This window comes from Microchirus variegatus, assembly GCF_963457635.1.
Source record: "Microchirus variegatus genome assembly, chromosome: 4".
Taxonomy (NCBI): domain Eukaryota; kingdom Metazoa; phylum Chordata; class Actinopteri; order Pleuronectiformes; family Soleidae; genus Microchirus; species Microchirus variegatus.
Genome location: NC_139805.1, coordinates 22,286,717 through 22,305,916, shown reverse-complemented (window position 1 = coordinate 22,305,916; position 19,200 = coordinate 22,286,717). Strand labels below are relative to the sequence as shown.

The 19,200-nt window shown below is 42.1% G+C and overlaps 2 protein-coding genes across 2 annotated transcripts; one reads left to right on the top strand and one right to left on the bottom strand.

Annotated features, from left to right (window-relative positions):
- Window positions 1–368: 368 nt before the first annotated feature.
- pfas (phosphoribosylformylglycinamidine synthase) lies at window positions 369–13,559 on the top strand (the record flags this gene model as incomplete). Its single annotated transcript, XM_083888485.1, has 27 exons — window positions 369–489; window positions 572–707; window positions 1,866–1,971; window positions 2,060–2,258; window positions 2,910–3,015; window positions 3,132–3,272; window positions 3,352–3,476; window positions 3,565–3,693; window positions 3,791–3,928; window positions 4,592–4,720; window positions 4,809–4,882; window positions 5,501–5,657; window positions 5,746–5,807; window positions 6,621–6,782; window positions 7,241–7,477; window positions 7,589–7,819; window positions 8,041–8,221; window positions 8,326–8,409; window positions 9,016–9,171; window positions 9,416–9,535; window positions 9,632–9,777; window positions 9,867–10,074; window positions 10,204–10,295; window positions 11,747–11,861; window positions 11,945–12,094; window positions 12,259–12,399; window positions 13,115–13,559. The coding sequence occupies 27 exons, from the start codon at window positions 369–371 to the stop codon at window positions 13,423–13,425; spliced, it is 3,957 nt and encodes a 1,318-aa protein (XP_083744611.1). The 3' UTR covers window positions 13,426–13,559.
- Window positions 13,560–14,324: 765 nt separating this feature from the next.
- On the bottom strand, window positions 14,325–18,669 carry LOC310926141 (E3 ubiquitin-protein ligase RNF170; the record flags this gene model as incomplete). The annotated part of the gene is made up of 6 exons (XM_083888242.1): window positions 14,325–14,687; window positions 15,648–15,758; window positions 15,858–15,931; window positions 17,020–17,128; window positions 17,303–17,408; window positions 18,641–18,669. 6 exons carry the CDS (start codon window positions 18,667–18,669, stop codon window positions 14,325–14,327), a joined length of 792 nt encoding a protein of 263 aa, XP_083744368.1.
- Window positions 18,670–19,200: the final 531 nt, after the last annotated feature.

Here is a 19,200-nt window from a genome sequence, read left to right as displayed (position 1 = left end):
CTTGTTAAAAACATAATGTTGTTCTTGCAAACACAGTCACTGTGTACTCGTTTAAAAGGGAGGAGTCAACAGTTTACAAATTTAAGTTTTCAGTCAGAAGTTTTGAACATATTGTCTGTGGTAATTTCCTACAGGTTGCTTATTGGTTTGATTTGACCATAGAAAAAATTCACGAGTCCTCACTTTTTATTGATCACCTTTGTTGACGTCTTGATCTCTGACGGAGTCGTCCATTACTCATTAAACCGAGTCGATCAATTTCATTGACAAATGACGCCTATACCGGTTTGTCTGTGACATTTTGAGATTGATTTTTATTAATTCCTCAGTCATGAAAATTAATAAATTTTTCCCTTGCTCCATCAGTCATGGCTGTGGTGCGGTTCTACAGTAATGAAGCAGTGAACGGGCGGGCCTTACAGCGGGCCGCCAAGCTCTACCCCCAAGTGTCAATCACCACTGAGCTGTGCTTCAATGTTGAGCTGACAGGTGAGTGTTCCAGCTCATAATTTGAGGCTGCAGACGGCAAAAGGAAAAAATAAATAAAATAAGGTTGTGCTTTCTACTGCAGGCTGTGAGAGTCTCAGCACAGAGCAGAAGGGGGTTCTTCTTTGGCTGTTTCGTCCTCTCCTGCAGGCAGAGCCACTGTCGGAGGAACCAAACCTCAAAGAAGGCAGCGGGGAGAAACTGGTGGAGATTGGACCCAGGTACTGTTGCAACTTGAGACTCTGTAGTTTTTTTTACGGTGATAACGGTGATAAAGAGAGACTTTTATAACAGGGTCTGTGCATAAACTTTGCTTGAACAGTTTGGAATGGTAAATCTTCTTGCTTAAGTTTCCACTCTGGGATGTGTAGGCTGGCAAGAGCTACATCAGGTTTTGTGACCTACAGCCTGTAGCCTGTAGCCTGTTCCCGTTGCTGCAAAGGCATTCTGTCAACCCTTTAGGTATTGGACTATTTTACTAGGTATCCCAACAGAAGGGTGGGACACTATGCATTTTGTCACCCTTTGAAAGTAGGAAAAAACTGGACTGGACTGCCTGATGAAACCAGGCTTTTGGAATACAACTGCAGAAATACTGACAATGTTTGAGGCAAATGCGAAATCCAACTTAATACACCAGTGTGTTTCCTTCATGCCTCCCTTCAGAATATACATAAAACACTGCAGTGGCTGCCAGTTCTTAAAGGACCTTCCTAGATCCAGTGTTTGATTTGTCAATTTCTTCAAAATTTGTCTTTACAAACATGGCGGCACAACATGGCAGACTCCATCCTTGTAATATAACGGGATCATTGGAAATGTTTAATGGAAACACAACTGTTCATTCATTTTCTAGTGATAATTAATAATGAAAACATTATTGTAAATATCATTAAATTCTGTTGATGTATCCTTTACACAATTCCAGTACTTTTACCCTAAAAGCAGTTTTGTAATATATTTTAATAATGTAGTTATTTTCAGTTATTTTCGAAAAAATATCTCTATATTCACACCTGGTTTTGTGTCACTGTCACATCTGTTATTGTCAGTTTGGTGCAGCTATCAAAATCAAATGTGATTGATGGCTGCATGAGATTTCACTTTTGTGAGCACAGATAACAAAGTGGAAGTCCCACTACTGACCCCTGGAGGCTGCCGTCTCCATTATGACCTTTAAAAAAAATTATATGTATATTATTTTTCATAACATTAGTTGGACTAACAGTGTTTACTATGAGTCAAACACATTAATCTGTCCCCTCAAAATGAGATAATGTTCTTTGATCTGTCAAACGTCCAATAGGCGAACAGGACTATGATGCATTCAACTAAGAAACATTTTACAGATAAATAAAAGCTTACATTTTTTTTTTCAGGTTGAACTTCTCCACTGCTTGGTCCACCAACACTGTGTCCATCTGTCAGAGCGCTGGCCTCACTAATGTCACACGAGTAGAGCTGTCCCGCAGGTTTCTAATCAAGGTACACACACACAAGAAGGTAGATACCCAAGCCTGTTTTTTTTATTTCAATACACTAAACCTTCTGCCTTCTTCTTTTTCTGCTCCAGCCCAGAAAGGAAGACAGTGTCACTGAGCTCAATGGAGATCTAAAAAAGCTGATTGCATGTCTGTATGACAGCATGACTGAGTGTATCTACCAACATCCCATCACCTCCTTCGCCGTGGAAACCAAACCACAGTCAGTGTTTGAGGTGGACATCCTGGGGAAGGGTCGTGCAGCGCTGGAGAAGGCAAACGATGATCTGGGTGATTCTCTCTTATTTGATTGTCTTAAATCACAGCCTGAGCTTTTCTCCATCTTTGCACACTTACTTACCTTCCTCCGTCTTTACGCCTCTTTTCAGTCGTGCATCTCTCTGTGAGTACACAGTGTGTGAGCGGGTGGAAGTAATGTCACATGATGAATGACATTATTACTTGGCTGATTAATGTCACAAGGCGGCTATGCTGCGGCTCGTTATCGCACACATGCGCGCATGTGCCTTGTGATGGTGTTTATTTGAAGTGCTGTGAAACCAAAAGAAACCCAAAATTAGACCAAGGCTCCCATCTATTTCTGTATACACTGATCAAAGTGATATATCGGACGTGTGGTGTCGTCCGTCAGTAAGTCAGGATTCAGCTTTTATGTTCTCATTGCTTTTATTTTGGGATGAAAACGGGAAGAGAATTAAGCAGTTGCATTATTGTTTATCTGAGGCAACTAAAATCTGACTTCTAGAGGCAGACAATTATGTTGCATGAACCAGGATTTAAGTTGTTAATTTGTAATTCCTACCAACTCAAAAAAGTATGATACTGATTGTGTGCTAATGTTTAGCAGTTGCTGACATCTGTGGTGTTGTTAAAAAAAGAAGCGTTCTACCGAATCTCATGTGTCTATTGTGCTGAACACAGGTCTGGCCTTCGACTCCTGGGATCTGGACTACTACACGTCGATGTTCCAGAGGGTTAAAAGGAACCCCACCAGCGTGGAGTGTTTTGACCTGGCACAGTCCAACAGGTGGGTGGTTTGCCTGCAGCGAGCAGTATTAGCAGGACATCTTTGTGGTGCTTGCCTGTCACTCTGTGCGTCCTGTTTGTTTTTGTCCTCTCAACACTTTGCCGCGGTGTCAACAGTGAGCACAGTCGTCACTGGTTCTTCAGAGGACGGATGGTGATCGACGGGCAGGAGCAGAAAGAGACTCTTTTCAGTCTCATAATGGACACACAGCGGAACAGCAACCAGAACAACGTCATCAAGTTCTGTGACAACAGCAGGTAGTAATGGGAGCAGCACAGCAACCACAGATGGTGTGTGTGTGTGTGTGTCTCTCACTGTGTTCTTGTGTGTGTCCAGTGGTATCGAAGGCATGAAAGTGGACTGCGTTTACCCCAAAGATCCATCCCAAGCCAGCCCGTATGAGACGCGTCCCTCATTACGACATGTCATCTTCACCGCAGAGACACACAACTTTCCAACAGGTCTGCACAGACAAAATTATCCTTAGTTGCTAAGGAAGTGTCGGATTCTTGTTGTCACGTTTTGTTTACCATCTCATGTGATGTGTAGGTGTAGCACCGTTCAGTGGCGCCACCACAGGGACAGGAGGTCGTATCAGAGATGTCCAGAGTGCTGGTCAAGGAGGCCATGTCATTGCCGGCACGGCAGGATACTGTTTTGGCAATCTGCATATACCAGGTCAGACTAAACAAACAACAACATGCAAGACTGAGCTGTCCGTGAGGCAGAAAACCTTGTATAGTTCGCTTTGAACTACATATGTCGTTTTCTCCAGGTTACGCTCTTCCCTGGGAGTCTGAGGGAGACGGCTGGGAATATCCCACCAGCTTCGCTCCTCCTCTTCAAGTGGCCATTGAGGCCAGCAACGGAGCGTCAGACTACGGCAACAAGTTTGGAGAACCCGTCCTGTCAGGTATGACAACCTGAATCACACATCAAGGTTCAAGGTTTCTTTATTGGTACCCAAGGGTAAAATACTGAAGTTCTTCAACACTTTATTTACCGTACTAAAAACAAGTGAACAGAATTGACTCATAGTGCAAAAGAATCTCCTTATACTATGTCAGAGAAATGTATTTCCACAAAGTAACCACAACCAGCAGTTTAAGAGGAACCAAAGTGGGTGGATGTTAATCCGCGTTACTCAGGCAGAAGTACACCGGCACAACACCGGCAAAATCTCAATACTTCCTTTACCTTCCGCTCGTCTTCGCAACCCAGAATATGACACGCCCACTGGTGATGTCATGGTTCGCAGGGAAGAACCAGGTATTTTATTTATTCCCTCAAGAACCAACTTTTCCGGTTTCCGAACCAGTTATTTTTTGGCTCTGAATGTGCTGGCCGGTTCAAATTGGGTTTGGGAACCAGAACCGGCACAGAGCCCTGTCGGTGTGAAAGCCCTATATGAGTTTTTTGTTAGACTTCATTTAATTTCAAACTATTGAGGGAATATGAAAGGAAAACATGTATTTTATTTGTAAAATGACACACATCATATGTTTACATTAGTTAGATTATTTTAGTTGGCTGCTTAACTGCATTAACTGCTTAACTGTTTCTGTGCCTCTCTCAGGTTTTGCTCGATCTTTTGGCATGCGGCTGGCCAACGGTGAACGGCGCGAGTGGATTAAGCCGATCATGTTCAGCGGCGGTCTCGGCTCTATCGAAGACGCACACGTGAAGAAAGAGGAAGCACGGACTGGTAACGTTTTGTGAAAAATGAGTTTAATCAATGCAGAGGCTATTTTTGGAGACGTTGATCAATGACTCTGCTGTACTCTATCGATCAGGAATGGAAGTGGTGAAGATTGGAGGACCGGTGTACAGGATCGGTGTGGGAGGAGGAGCAGCCTCCTCCGTACAAGTAGGAGCTTTTAAAGTGTGGTTTTTATGAAGTATACATTTATTGTGTCGCCTTTGCACAGAAGCTGGCTCTCACTGAACATGGCTGCCACCAGGGACGCAAGGAGAAACACATTTAAGCCACTTAAAAGGCTCCCTTAACGAAGCCCACACCTGCTCAAGTCTATTTAAAATATGTCTGCGACTTGTTAGAAAGCCCTTTACGAATAGAAAGTGGCCCTGCGTTGCTTTGCGAACCTCTCCCCAAAGTCCACAGAGAAAATCTGTGATTTTACATCGCAGCACACGAAGGTTATTTTGTGACTTCTGTTCTTGAAATCCTTCAGTCTGATTTATCCAAGTGACATACATTTAACAAGCGAGGCAGCAGCAGAGAAGTCCCCACGCTTAAAAATGCATGGAGAGTGAGTGGTTGTCAAACTTTATTTTCTAACTGTAAAAGGCTTTCTAACATGGAAATAAAGTGGAGAACATATTTAAGGTATTTTAGCCTTGAGTCGAGTGGCTATAGTCTGTTTTTCCTCATGTCCCTGCTGTCCCTTTAAGCCACACTGAGGCTATCATTGATTCCACATGGTGAGGCTGATTTGGAGTAAATCAACACAAGTTTCTCTTGTAGGTCCAGGGGGACAACTCCAGTGAGAGGGATCTGGGTGCAGTGCAGAGAGGAGATGCCGAGATGGAGCAGAAGATGAATCGCGCCCTCAGAGCATGTTTGGAAAGAAGCAGTGGGAATCCAGTCTGCAGTATTCATGATCAGGGGGCAGGAGGAAATGGTGCTAAACACAACTCTGTCTTTATTAGTGCACTGTTTTGAACGAAAAGGACAAAAAATTAAGTGTTACCACTTATCGTCCTCTTTAGGAAATGTGCTCAAGGAGCTGAGTGAGCCAGCTGGAGCTGTGATCTACTGCAGCAGATTCAAGGTAATGAATGAACACTAAGGTTTAGATCACATGTAATGATTTTCTGAAAGTAGAAAAGTGTGAAAGATGCAATCGAAGAGACCCACTGTGGTGTAGCATCTTAGTCATTCAGAGACCAGGCTGGAGTCACTGTGGCTGAAAAACATGACCATAAATAACTCCTTTTCATTCTTCTTCGACAAATCAGAACAAAACATGGCAGAGATCACACTGCATGGCACTGCTTCAATAATAGTTCCACAGTCAACCTGTAGAAACAGAACCAGGCTTAATGAATAATTCATTGGGACACATTAATGTGTCCCATCTTGTGAGTGTGTTTGTGATTTTTTTGAGGCTTTTGTGAAAGATCACATATGCTGTGTTTCCAACGAGTTCAATTTGGTGCAGCACGGTACATATTTGTTTTGTTTTCTGTTTAATTTAAAGCCTGTCTATCGGCTCCACCCACTTGGCTGATTAGGCAAAGGTTGCAAATATCCCATGGAAGTTGAAGTAAATGCCCACTGTCTATTCTCATACAAAGCTTTGACATCTTATTGAGACAAATCGAGCAGGAAAAAAAGAGCAGGTCTGACTCTGGGCTTTTATGCTATACCGTACTGTACCAAACTGTACTGTACCATGATGGAAACGGTAATAGTGTGTATGATCCCCCATCTCAGTCACTCCTGTAGTCTAAACACACAATGACGGTACATTATGAGGTGTGAAATGCACGATATTGATCCTTCGATATTGAAATGGTCACATGAAATCTTGGCTTGAGGAACACAAATACTTATGCTGTTGTCTTCCCTCTCTGCTCTGTAGAAAGGTGACCCCACTCTGAGTGTGTTGGAGCTGTGGGGAGCAGAGTATCAAGAGAGCAACGCCCTGCTGCTCCACCCATCAGACAGGCCTTTCCTGGAGAAGGTGTGTCAGAGGGAGAAGTGCCCGGTTGACTTTGTGGGAAATATCACCGGCGATGGCAAGGTGCGTTTCGTTTTTACCAAGCTCATCTTTAAGTTATGATCGTTAGAATATAGAGATGTCATATTTTGTTTGTGTCATCGTGTATTAATACTTCACCACATTATAAAAGTCACAAAGATTGCAATTAGATATTTTCCTCAAATTGTCCAGACCTATAAACCTTTGCATATCACACATAACTCTTTCCAGGTGGGGAAGTCCAAACTTGAACATAAAAACCCATTTTGAGTTCAAAATATACAGCCTGCAATTCCTTGTTGTCCAGCAGAGGACACTTGCCCTGTTTCATGTCCTTTTTGCTCATCAAAAGAAGACGAAGTTTTTCACGTTCTCTTGAGCAGAGCATATGAATGCATCATGAGGAAGTGTGTGTGTGTGATTGAGGGGTAGAAAAATATCTGGATATCTGCAATTGTATTTGTTAGGTAATATTTGTTCTGTCCTGATTCGTCACGCAGATTGTGCTGGTGGATGATGAGGCAGGTGGTAATGACCAGACAGAGAGGGGGCGCTGTCCTGTTGACTTGCAGCTGGAGTGGGTTCTGGGAAAAATGCCTCAGAAAGAGTTTAAGATGGAGCGTATGTCCCCAACCCACCAGCAGCTGACTCTTCCTGCTGAACTGACGGTCAAAGCTGCTCTGGACAGAGTTTTGCGTTTGCCTGCTGTGGCGTCCAAACGCTACCTGACCAACAAGGTGTGTGTGTGTGTGTGTGTGTCACATTCCTGTTTGCTTGGTCTGTCTCTGTTAGAAGTAAACGTGTGCAGACAGTGTGAGGCAGTGTTTTTTCCTCTCTCCCTGTCTCAGGTGGACCGATCTGTTACTGGGTTGGTTGCCCAGCAACAGTGCGTCGGGCCTCTTCACACCCCGCTGGCTGACTTGGCTGTTGTTGCACTGTCACCGTTCGGCCTAGAGGGAGCAGCAACGGCCATCGGGGAGCAGCCAATTAAAGGGCTAGTTTGTCCTGCTGCTGGGGCTCGTATGGCTGTGGGTGAAGCTCTGACCAATCTGTTGTTTGCCAGAGTCACAGCGCTGAAGGTGAGAAGACTCACTACTTTCTTCTGTTACATTCAGTCTTTCTGGTTTCAACATCACTTCACACAATTCCTGGCTTCTTCACACTGGTTTCTTTTGTGCTTTGGAAGTGTTTTGATCACAGAAATTTCAGCAAATCTATCAAATTACACCTACAAAATAAACAAAACAAGATGTCCTCACTTCACAAAGATAAGATTAAGTTTGTGATTGTCTGTTTTCAGGATGTGAAGTGTAGTGGGAACTGGATGTGGGCTGCCAAGCTGCCTGGTGAGGGAGCTTGTTTGTGGGAGGCCTGCAAAGCCATGTGTGAGGTCATGGGTCAGCTCGGAGTGGCCGTCGACGGGGGCAAGGACTCTCTGAGTATGGCTGCTAGAGTTGGAAAAGAGACGGTCAAAGCTCCAGGTACACTCTCACTATACAAGCGTGTGTGTTTGTCTGTAGAAGTGTGTTTTGTGTTTTTAAATCATCAAACTTCAATTCTGTCTGCCTCTTCACTTCTGTCTCAGGTGCTCTGGTTATCTCGGCGTACGCAGTCTGTCCTGACATCACGGCCACCGTGACGCCTGATCTTGAGGATCCAGATGGCAAAGGTATGACGCACTCGCAGGCAAACGCACACTTGCCCACATGTTCTCAAACATGCAATATGATTGCTCATTATGAAACGTAAAAACAGCAAGGGTTTGGTTGCCATAGTTTTAGTTTCTAATGGCAAAGAGGACAGAATTTTAAATGATTTGTCATTGACTCTCTATATAAAATATATCACCGGTTATAGTGCAAACAAAATGCTGCCTGGAGAAATGGATGATAAGTGTGATTTAAACTAAGCTAGTTTGTGTACCATCATCTCCACTGATTGTTTAAGATTGGCAATGGCCATAGAAAAACCCATATGTTCAACTCTCCTACCAGATCACAGGTACTGTCTAAGTAAACACATGTGAGAACACAACAGGAGAGGCTCAGTGGGTGATTGTGTCTCCTGTATCCTCGGCTCAAGCACCTGAAGGCTCCGGAGATTCTCCTGCTGTTGTGTGAAAGCATCTAACCCAGACTATCTCCTGCTGTGTTCTTCAAATGTGAAAGACAAACTATGGAGAATTTTAGTTATAGTTAATAATAGTTAGTGCGTGCATCTCCTAACTCCTTACAATTGGTAAAAGCGCGTCTGACCCTTTGTCCTCTGTGTGCAGGTGTGTTGTTGTGGGTTCCTCTCAGTCCAGGCTGTCATCGTCTGGGAGGATCTGCCCTGGCGCAGTGCTACGGTCAACTGGGAGACTGTTCCCCGGACCTGGACCAGCCACAACTGTTGGCTGCCTGCTTCAACACCATGCAGTCACTCATACAAGGTCAGTTTGTGTGGTCAGGAAAAGGAACTACCTTCTATAAAAGGATGAAATTTAACTTGTATGCTTTATTCTCATAAACCGTTCATTTGGACACAGTTCTGTGCTGTGTTGACATTGCCACCTAGTGGTTTTACTTTGTATCTTCTGCCTTTTTAAAGTTATAGTATATAGTTTCAGTTTAGTCAGTTTGATTTATAGATGAAGCACATTAGATTCTGATTTTTTTTTCTTCCTCTTCTTTCAGACCACCTGCTCAGTGCAGGACATGACATCAGTGATGGAGGCCTCATATCCTGTTTGCTGGAGATGGCGTTTGCAGGGAACCGAGGAATTGCTGTTGAATTGTCATCACAAGGAACTGGAGGTAAGCACACATATGTGCATATTTTGTTTTTTGTTTACTTCACATATTGTTAATATATAAGCCGTAAAACAACTCGGTGCATCTCCGTCTGCACAGTCACGGAGCTGCTGTTCAGCGAAGAGTTGGGTTTGGTTCTTGAGGCCTCGCAGCCTAATGTGGAAGCTGTGAGCCAGAGATTTAGCGACGCAGGTGTGCAATGCCTTTGTATCGGCAAAACGTGTGGCTTTGGACCAGAGGCTATGGTGAGACGTCTGCTTCAACAGTGCATCTTAAACCGTTAAACTTCATCTGTAACGATCACTGCTCTCTCTTTCTCTCGCTTGACGTCCAGGTCAGGGTTTGTGTTGACAAAGAGGAAGTGCTCAGAGAGCCTCTTCCCAACCTCAGAGCATTATGGGAGGACACCAGTTTCCAGCTGGAGCGCCTCCAGGCCAATGAGCTGTGTGTTGAACAGGAAGAGGAGGGGCTGTCTAAGAGGACACAGCCATACTTTAAACTCTCCTTTGACCCCAGTGAAACACTCAGTATCAACCAGCCCAGTAAGACTAAACATAACTGACAAATATCACATGTTACTAGTGTCCAATTCCAGAAATTAAGTTACTTAAGCTGTGTTATTGCTATGCAAGGCACATTAGATTTGTTATATGCGTTTTGTGGTCTTTCAGCTGCAGTGAAGCCCCGTGTAGCTGTGGTCAGAGAAGAAGGCAGCAATGGAGACCGAGAGATGTCTGTATCTCTGTATATGGCTGGCTTTGAGGTAGGTACAGTTAAGTATAAGGCATGGTCGTCTTTTTCAACTGATTGCACTGCATGTTAAAGACTGAGTATGCAAAACGAAAGACAGGGCTGCTCGTAGCACAGAGTCTTGGTCACACTGGCTGAGTACATGCCCTGGAACTATATGCCAAGATTAATGCGATAATTTAACGCAAATTTGCTCTGGAGTTTTCTGGAGTGCGATGACCTCTGACATGAAAGCTGGGAATTATATGCAGTCAGTCAGAGAGGAGAGACTGAGATAGTAGCAAGGGATTGATGGGCAGAAGAATTTCATTCTATCGCTAAAACTAGTGTTACGACAACTACCTGGGTGTCACGGCACAAATTATTGTCAATGACTGGAAGTTGCGATCCTTTGCGTTGACTGTCAAGAAAACCAGATATGCGACTACTTGCTGAGACTTGCAGAGCAGAGGAATTCCTCGACATTGCTAACGAGTGGAAAGTAAGTGACAAACTAACCACTCTAGGCACTGATAGTGTCTGTAATATGCTGACAGCTACCAGGCGTCTTCTATTTGGACACCTACCCTGGGTGGATGACTGTGCTTTTGTTCTCTCTGTCTGAGTTTCTAAGGACATTCTCAGGTGGATTTTTTTGTTGTAATGTTAAAAAAATGTTCATGTTGCATACAGGATGGCAGTCATTCATATTAAGCCTTTATTTTAAGATGACCTGGTTGGCACTTGATAGACCCTTTCCTCTTTGAAAACCACATAGTAGCTCCGTAAAGTAAGGTAAAATTAAACAATGGTGTCTGAAATGCACAATGATTATTCATTAATTTAGTAATAAGAAGAAAAGCAAACTTTTAATCACGATTAATCTAAAATTAATGCATTTGAAAATGTGAGATTAATTAGTAAAACATTTTTTAATCTATTGACAGCCCTAATATAAACAGATTTAACCAGTCACACCTGCCTCAGACCGAGTCGATGTAGCTTACATTACCGCTTGACTCAAACTGAGAATTAGAGTTTACGTCTACCGCTATCTACGCCAATGTAGGAATTTTACGCTGTTGTAGATGTGCCGATAGTTTAGCTACAAGCTACTTAGGCTAACCACTCGCACTTTCCTGTCTTAACAAAAAGGTCACCTCCCTGTTGCTTTCTCTCATTGTTTAGCCTCACCAAACTGGTGTTTCTTACATGCTGTGTCTGCCATTATCACAGCTTCTGACACCTGCAGGCTGTAACCTCATCTGCCCCCATTACTGCCTTAAGTATATAAACACACTAAAATGGCTAAATGGTGCAGCCCAGAGACATCCAGAACCAGAGCAAAACAAAGATAAAACAGTAAAACAGCAGAACTTAAAGGGATGATTGACAGTTAGTTTTTGATAAATCTAATGGTTTACTCTACCTTTAAGCAAAGTTGCACAGCTTATGTGCCTGACCATGGTCTATATTTGTGAGTAGGTGTGGGATGTGACGATGCAGGACCTGTGCTCTGGCTCTCTGACCCTGGAGAGTTTTAAAGCAGTGGTGTTTGTCGGTGGATTCAGCTACGCAGATGTCCTAGGATCAGCTAAAGGTAACTAAAAAAAATAAACACACTCAAAGTCCCAGTTCAATGTGACACAGGGGAATTCATCTGTATTCTGCTTTCATTTAAAGGTTGGGCTGCTACTGTTGCGTTCAACCCCAAGGCCAAGGCTGAATTTGATCGCTTCCGACAACGGGATGACACACTGAGTCTGGGTGTGTGTAATGGCTGTCAACTGCTCGCCCTGCTGGGCTGGGTGGGAGAAGGCAAGGATGGAGCAGGTACATGAAGCGAAGGAAAGCAATGAAATGTTGCCTGCAGTCATATTAATAGTAATTATTACAAGTAAAATAACTGTTACTGTAGTAAGCTTGAAACAGATTGTAGTCTTCACAGAGTGCACAATGGGCTAAACACTGTCCTGTTGTTTTAAATCTTCCCCAAGAGTCTGAAGTGGTGCTGAGCCATAATAAGTCTGGGAGGTTTGAATCTCGCTTCGTCAGTGTTGGGATCCAGGCTTCGCCGTCCATCTGGCTCAGAGGCATGGAGGGATCGGCTTTGGGAGTCTGGGTTGCACATGGAGAAGGTACAGTCAGGAATAAGTCAAATCTGCGTTGGAGGCAGATCGTGTCCAGAACAATTATCTTTACCGATATATCTTGCCCACCTCTCTGAGCCAGTGTTTCAGTGATTGAAAATTAGCTTGAACCACAGTTCAAGCACTTTATCACAAACACTTTATCTTTATCTGTTACATACAGTGTGTCATGGGGCTGATGCATTAATGGCAAAAAATTAAATACCGTGGTATGAATGAGATTATCAAAATTAGATATTGTGTCACCTCGTGTTAAGACTGATTATCGTGGTGAAAATTCCTTTACCGTGGCAGCACTCGTGTGCCACAAACACATCATATCCAGTACCGTTTTCAAAATAAAAGCGCTTTATCTATTACTCTTTTAGGAAAGTTTTATTGTGAAATATTTACAGGACCACTGGGTTTGCAGCTGATATATGGAACAAAATGTTTTCCTTAAAAATAAAATATTTTATATATATATATATATTTTAATTTGAATCACAGTTTATTAGAATATTTTAACAAAATCTGAAAAATAAGGTATTTTTATTATTATTATTATTAATTATTGACATTATGACAGAAGGTTTCTCACTTTGACAGTTGTTCACTTGGGTAACAACTCAAATCTGCTGACTTGCACGTCTCAAATCAGTTCTGTAATCGACAGCTGAGTTTAAAAATCGATTCCCCCCCCCGACCTCTTTTCTTTCTACAGGTCTGATGCAATTTCGTAACTCTGAAGCTCAGGAGCAGATAATTTCTGGTGGTTTTGCCCCCTTGCGTTATCTTGATGACCAAGGTGCTCCAACTGAAGAGTACCCTCTGAACCCTAACGGCTCTCCGCTGGGTGTCGCGGGGCTCTGCTCGAGGGACGGCAGGCACCTGGCCGTGATGCCTCACCCGGAGCGTTGCACCCTGGCCTGGCAGTGGCCCTGGGCCCCGAGAGATCTCAGAGCGTCTCTCACACCGTCGCCGTGGCTGCGCATGTTCAAGAACGCAGCTGCCTGGTGCGGCGACGTGCAGTGATGACAAAACTCTGCTGCTGCCATCATAGTATTTTCTCTGTTGAGTTAGTGTGAACTCGCTCACCTGTTGCCTTGTGTAATACTCTGACTTTGACACTGTTGTCCTTCTTGACTTCTTATACATTCCACACATTTCATTCTGGCAATCACTGTTATCTTTTTACAGCACTAATGTACCAATCCGGCTGCTGACATTATCAGTGTTACACTACTGAAACAGAACGTGCTAATAAAAATATCAAACATGGAGGCAATAAATATTCTTTATTTACACAGAACATGAAATTCACACAGTAAAAAGGCAAATTATGACAGCATTGACATAATTGTAGCCCAGGTCAAGGAGTGAAATTACACTTTTCAGATGGGGTTTTAAAAAGTATTCTTTCAGTATCAAATATGAATTTGATTGAGTCAGTAGACATTCAAATTCATATCTAATATATATACATGTATACAAAACAACTGAAATGAGGTGGTGGAAGATGGTGGCCTCCGTAAAAAGCAAGGCTCTTGTCATGGAAAGTTCACGTTAAAGGCTTCTATTAAGGCTATGGAAAGCAGAAGGTTTTATTGTTAAGTGGTTATGCAACATACTTATGGATAGTATATTGAATTTCTTTCAATAAACCCTCTTAATATTACACACTGGACCTTTTAAGTGAACCACCACATTGCACAACATCTTGTCGCAGATATCCTCATTTCACTCTTGCAAAGGCTCTGTAAACACAAGTCGAGAGGCTGAGATACAGTTTGACATCTTGACTCTTAAATACTCTGACGCTATGCTCTTTACGCGTGTCCACTGATCTGACTGGCTGCAGCCAGAAGGAAGAAATCCAACACAAGTCCTTGTAGAACAGCTTGTACTGACGCTCTACAGCTGCATCTGTCTCTCTACAGTGAGTTCCCCACCACCCCTTGAGAGGCTGCGGGGTTTGCAGAGTGTCCCTCCCTCTCCGACACCATTTGCCGGTTGACGCTGACGATGCATATGAGGAGCAGGACGACGACCACCAGGTCATCCAGGACCCCCAGCAGCCCACAGAGGGAGGGGTCTGTCTCCAGAGGGCTGGCCAGAGACGAGGACTCGTCTGCGTCCAGGGGGGGTGGAGGAGACGACGAAGCGATGGACACCACGGTGCCCACGCAGCAAAGAGCCACTCTGAAGAAGAACAGCCACACGAGGCCTCCCATCGCGCCGAGGCCGCGAGCCAGCAACTGCAGGAGGAGAGGAGCGTCACACAGGTAGTCTGTCACCTGTTGGTGGGTCAGGAGAAGAGAAGGCGTGTCAGGAAATCCAGGGTAGATGATGCAGCACATACAAATATCACGTGACATCCCTTTTTGCAACTTAAACAATAGCAGGAGCCTGGCTCTTGGGAATGGAACCTTAATTAATGTCATTGATATCACCTATGTTTGTTCAGTATTTGTTGTAGAAAATGGCAGGTTTATTCAATGTTTACACGCATCATATTTCTAGTTAAACTCATTGGAAGCGCGTTAATACACAAAACCTGGCACAGACCCAAAAAAAATCATAATTTTGCATTAAGAACAACACCAACAAAGCTAGTGATGGCTAACTAAATAAATACAAAATGAATACTTTGACTTTTATATTTTGAAGGATCAGTTTGTGGGATTTAGTGACATCTATAGGTGAAGTTGCATAGCTCCTTAATCTAAAGTAACCCTAACCCACACATTCCCTAAATTTCAGGTGATAAAACGATGTGTGAAAACATTATTTTAAATATTTCCACCAATATCTGTCGCTAGATCTCCTTAAACTACCTTTTTAAAATTTAATGTAACGCTTTTAAGACGAGAAGGATATCCAAGTGGGTTTATTTTGTGAAAATCCTCATTCAAGGTCGGGGCTACTAGGTGTGTCAGTCCTGTTCAGCTAGTCTAGTAAATGCCAGAGGTGGCATAAAAGGTATTAGTGTTACCAAATGTATTGTAATGGGAAATAAAGCAGGGATTCTTGTCTTTCATATGCTCTCATCTGACGTTACATTCAAGGCTGAATTTTTTATTTTTCTGACATATATGGGTCAGACACTTTAACACTCCCTGTCACAGAAGTCTGGTTACTGGAAGCAAGCTTATCCTTATCAGAGACTAGTGTTTCAGCAGTAAATGTCCCTCTTCTCTTATCTTCACTAGTACAGTTTTGTCAAAGTGGGGGAGAAAAAAAAAACAGGCACTGACCCGTCGTGGAGCTCCAGAATATCGTCTGTTGTAGTTTGTGATTTCCCCGAGAACTTCCTTCGACTGTCGGTCTGATCGACTCTCCTTGAAAAGATGGCACAGCACGCTGACCTGGAAAAGAGTCGGTGATGTTTGGTTAGTTTTGTTGAACGGACTGTTCAGACTGTGTTTACACTGGATCATGTGTGTATGTACAGTATATACTGTTACCTTCTGTCTGCAGAGAGGACAGCTGATGGCATCCAACCATGACCCGTGTCTCCAGTAGGTGATCAGACAGGGAGCTGCACAGTCAGACACATTATAATAGCAATTTACACTTCAGTGCACAATAATAAATGTGTCGAATCAAGTAGAATTATGTATTTGTAGCCTATCTTTAACCAGAGATGTCTGAGATTAAACATGTCTTTTACAAGACAAATATTTATTAGTTTACAGGAAACGATTAAATGCAGAATCGTAAAACCTCAAAATAAACATAATGGATTATCAATATTTGGCGATCAAACAAGGCAATTTGAGTCAGATTTGCATGGCTCCATGTTATTTAATAGTATTTTAAAAGAATCCAGTCAGACCAATTCTCTAATATTCAAGTATTTTTGCAGCAAAATGAAATGCCCTTTTCACAAATTACCACAAATGTTAACAATTCTCTACAGACTTTGAAGAACATTTAGAACATTGAGGTAATTTCTAGGAGAGAAAGACAGTTTTCCCCTTAGAAATTACCTCTTTTTTTTCAGATCTGCACTGACAAACAGATCATTTTGAATGTGGGTCCCAAATGTCTGCTCTGGACTTTTCCCAGAACCTTTTCTGCCAGCACCTTAGTTAGATTTCTGGATTGTCAGAGATTTGGGTTATTGTTTTTGAATATAATGCTTTCAACTTTGGGATGGTTTGGTTGTTTGCTCTAGTTCGAAATGCTTCTAAATGAGGATGCGGTATTTCATCATTGGCTTCACACAGGTGAGTGGGTCAGGTGCAGTACTAACTGCACTAGGTTAAGGTTGAGGGCAAGATAAGCACGTGCAAGGAATAAAAATAGCTTTGAAATCAGTGACTGATAACGTTAGGGTTAGACCATGATCCCAAAATAAGAACCTTTCAGATTTAACAGCCATAAAAAGTCTATACAATATCCTTCAATCAATCCATCAATCAAACATCTTTCTTCAATCTTTCTTCTATTACAGTACATGACAAAAAAACAACTTTAAAGGGCTTTTTCAGGGTTATGTCCTGGTTTTAGGGTTTTAGAACTTAGTTGTGATGGTTAGGGGAAGGGATGATGCATGATGTCTATGATGTGTTCTCACTAAGATATAAAAATAAGTTTTGTGTGTGTGTGTGTGTGATGTCGTACCACAGAACAAATGGCCACAGTTGGTCTGGACAGGGAAGCTGGCCGTCTGCAGGCAAACAGGACAGTGAGAGTCTCGATGGCTCATGGATGAACTTAACTCTGCAGATTCCTGAAGACGTGAGAAGAAAAGAGAAGATGACGCGTTAAAGGAGACGTCTTTGAAGAAGGACAAAGTGGAAACCTCTGGTAAAATGTAGTATTTTGACTCCTTTGGTCTCTGTCTTTTGGCATAGGATAATTTAACAGCCTTAACAGATGCTGACTGTGATTTCTAACTTCTCACCTTTTGGCAGCTCAGACACGTCGACATCGACTGATCTGGCGCACACTGCAAAGATGACCCGAGATGATGCTGACCCGCTGACCCCTCAGAGAGGAGATGGTCCTGTCTGCAACGTGACACGACATGGTGATATTGATAAAACTCACACTTTTTAAATACTGGATATCAGCTGATGAGGCGATACCGAGACAAAACTAGTGATTTATGAGATAAGGCTCTGCTCAGTCGTTCTCTGACGCCGATGCTGTCGCTGTTTGCATAAACTATAAAAAAACAAAAACTGCTGCACTTGCAAGAAATCTTTTGAATGGAACGTTACATTCCTGGAAAGGTTTTGTATAGATTGTCACTTTTCATGACAGCATGGTATCAGTATGGAGGTAATATTATGATAGTACCATCTTATTTATGATGCCATGTCCACAGCTTGGTGATAACAATGGTAATAGTGTGGTAATAATTAAATAATATTACAGTATTACAATATACTTATGGCTTGGTAACGAGAATGACTGTAGGCTGCTATCTGTGCCTTCACAATAAAACATGTAGAAATTAGAATTGGTAATTAACATTACACACACACACATATGTATATGTATATGTATATGTGTGTGTGTATATGTATGTGTATATATATGTATATATATGTGTGTGTATGTACATATGTATATACATGTATACATGTATACATGTATACATGTATACATGTATACATATATACATATATGTATATCTATATATACATATATACATGTGTGTATGTATATACATGTATACATATACATATATGTATGTATGTATATATGTATACTTATGTATATGTATGTATATATGTGTATATATGTATACATATATGTGTATGTGTGTATATGTATATATACATGTATGTTTATATATAATTTAGATTTTTTAGCTGACCATTTAAACAGTATTGAAGATGCAGTTCCCATTTTACTCTTGGCTCAAAATTCTATACTAAAATGCCCATTAAGTTTAGGTACAGTTAGGTACAGAAATTGAAATAATAAAAAATGATTATATATTTATATACAGTATAATTCTTTTTTTGCCTCATATATGTGTGTATATATAGGGAGAGAGAGAGAGAGAAATTATACAACAAATGGACAATGTGGTCAAAAGGATTATTAAATATTTTCAGTTTAAATATTTCCCTCGTTGAGCTTTTAGTTTGTTGGAGCAGTACATTTTGTTTCAAAGTGACAGTATTTTTTTTTGTTTTTCAGGTCAAATCAATGAGACCACTGAGCACAGTTCTGTCAATGTTCTAATAAAACAAACAAAAGCAGACAGAGGTAATAAAGTGAGACTCACCTGGACTGAAATTTGAGTTGCGGCTGCATTGCTGATCTAGAAACGGCAGCAGATTCTTTTCGAGTCGATTTCTGCTCCAGGGACGTGAAATGCTGCCTGGCTGCATCACTGAGCGAAATAAATCCACTGCCTGTTAATGATCGACTACAACGGCCAATATCAGCTGGTCGTCCTGCTCTTAAAGGGACCGCTGACTCAGTCGGAGCAGTCATGTTATCACTTCTCTGTGGTTAAACTTGTGCACAAACTCAACAGAAGTTTGTGCAACAGTTCTTGTGTAAAGTTCTTTGGTTTAAAATCAACAAAACTTTCACTTTGGTCAGGTCAGTGGAAAAATCTCCGTGAGTCACATGATTTACCACAAGATCAGAGCCATAAGAAAACCCTTACTTCACCCACGCCTGGGTCTAAGTAGGTTAGAGCCCACTTTGTTGATCATTTACTCTGCCAAGCGTTGGTTGTGAAATGCATGTAGCTGTCACTGACACTGACTGTGTTTACCTGGTCAACACCGGTCCAAATCTAACCTTATTAAGATAACAGTCTGAATAAGACTATAA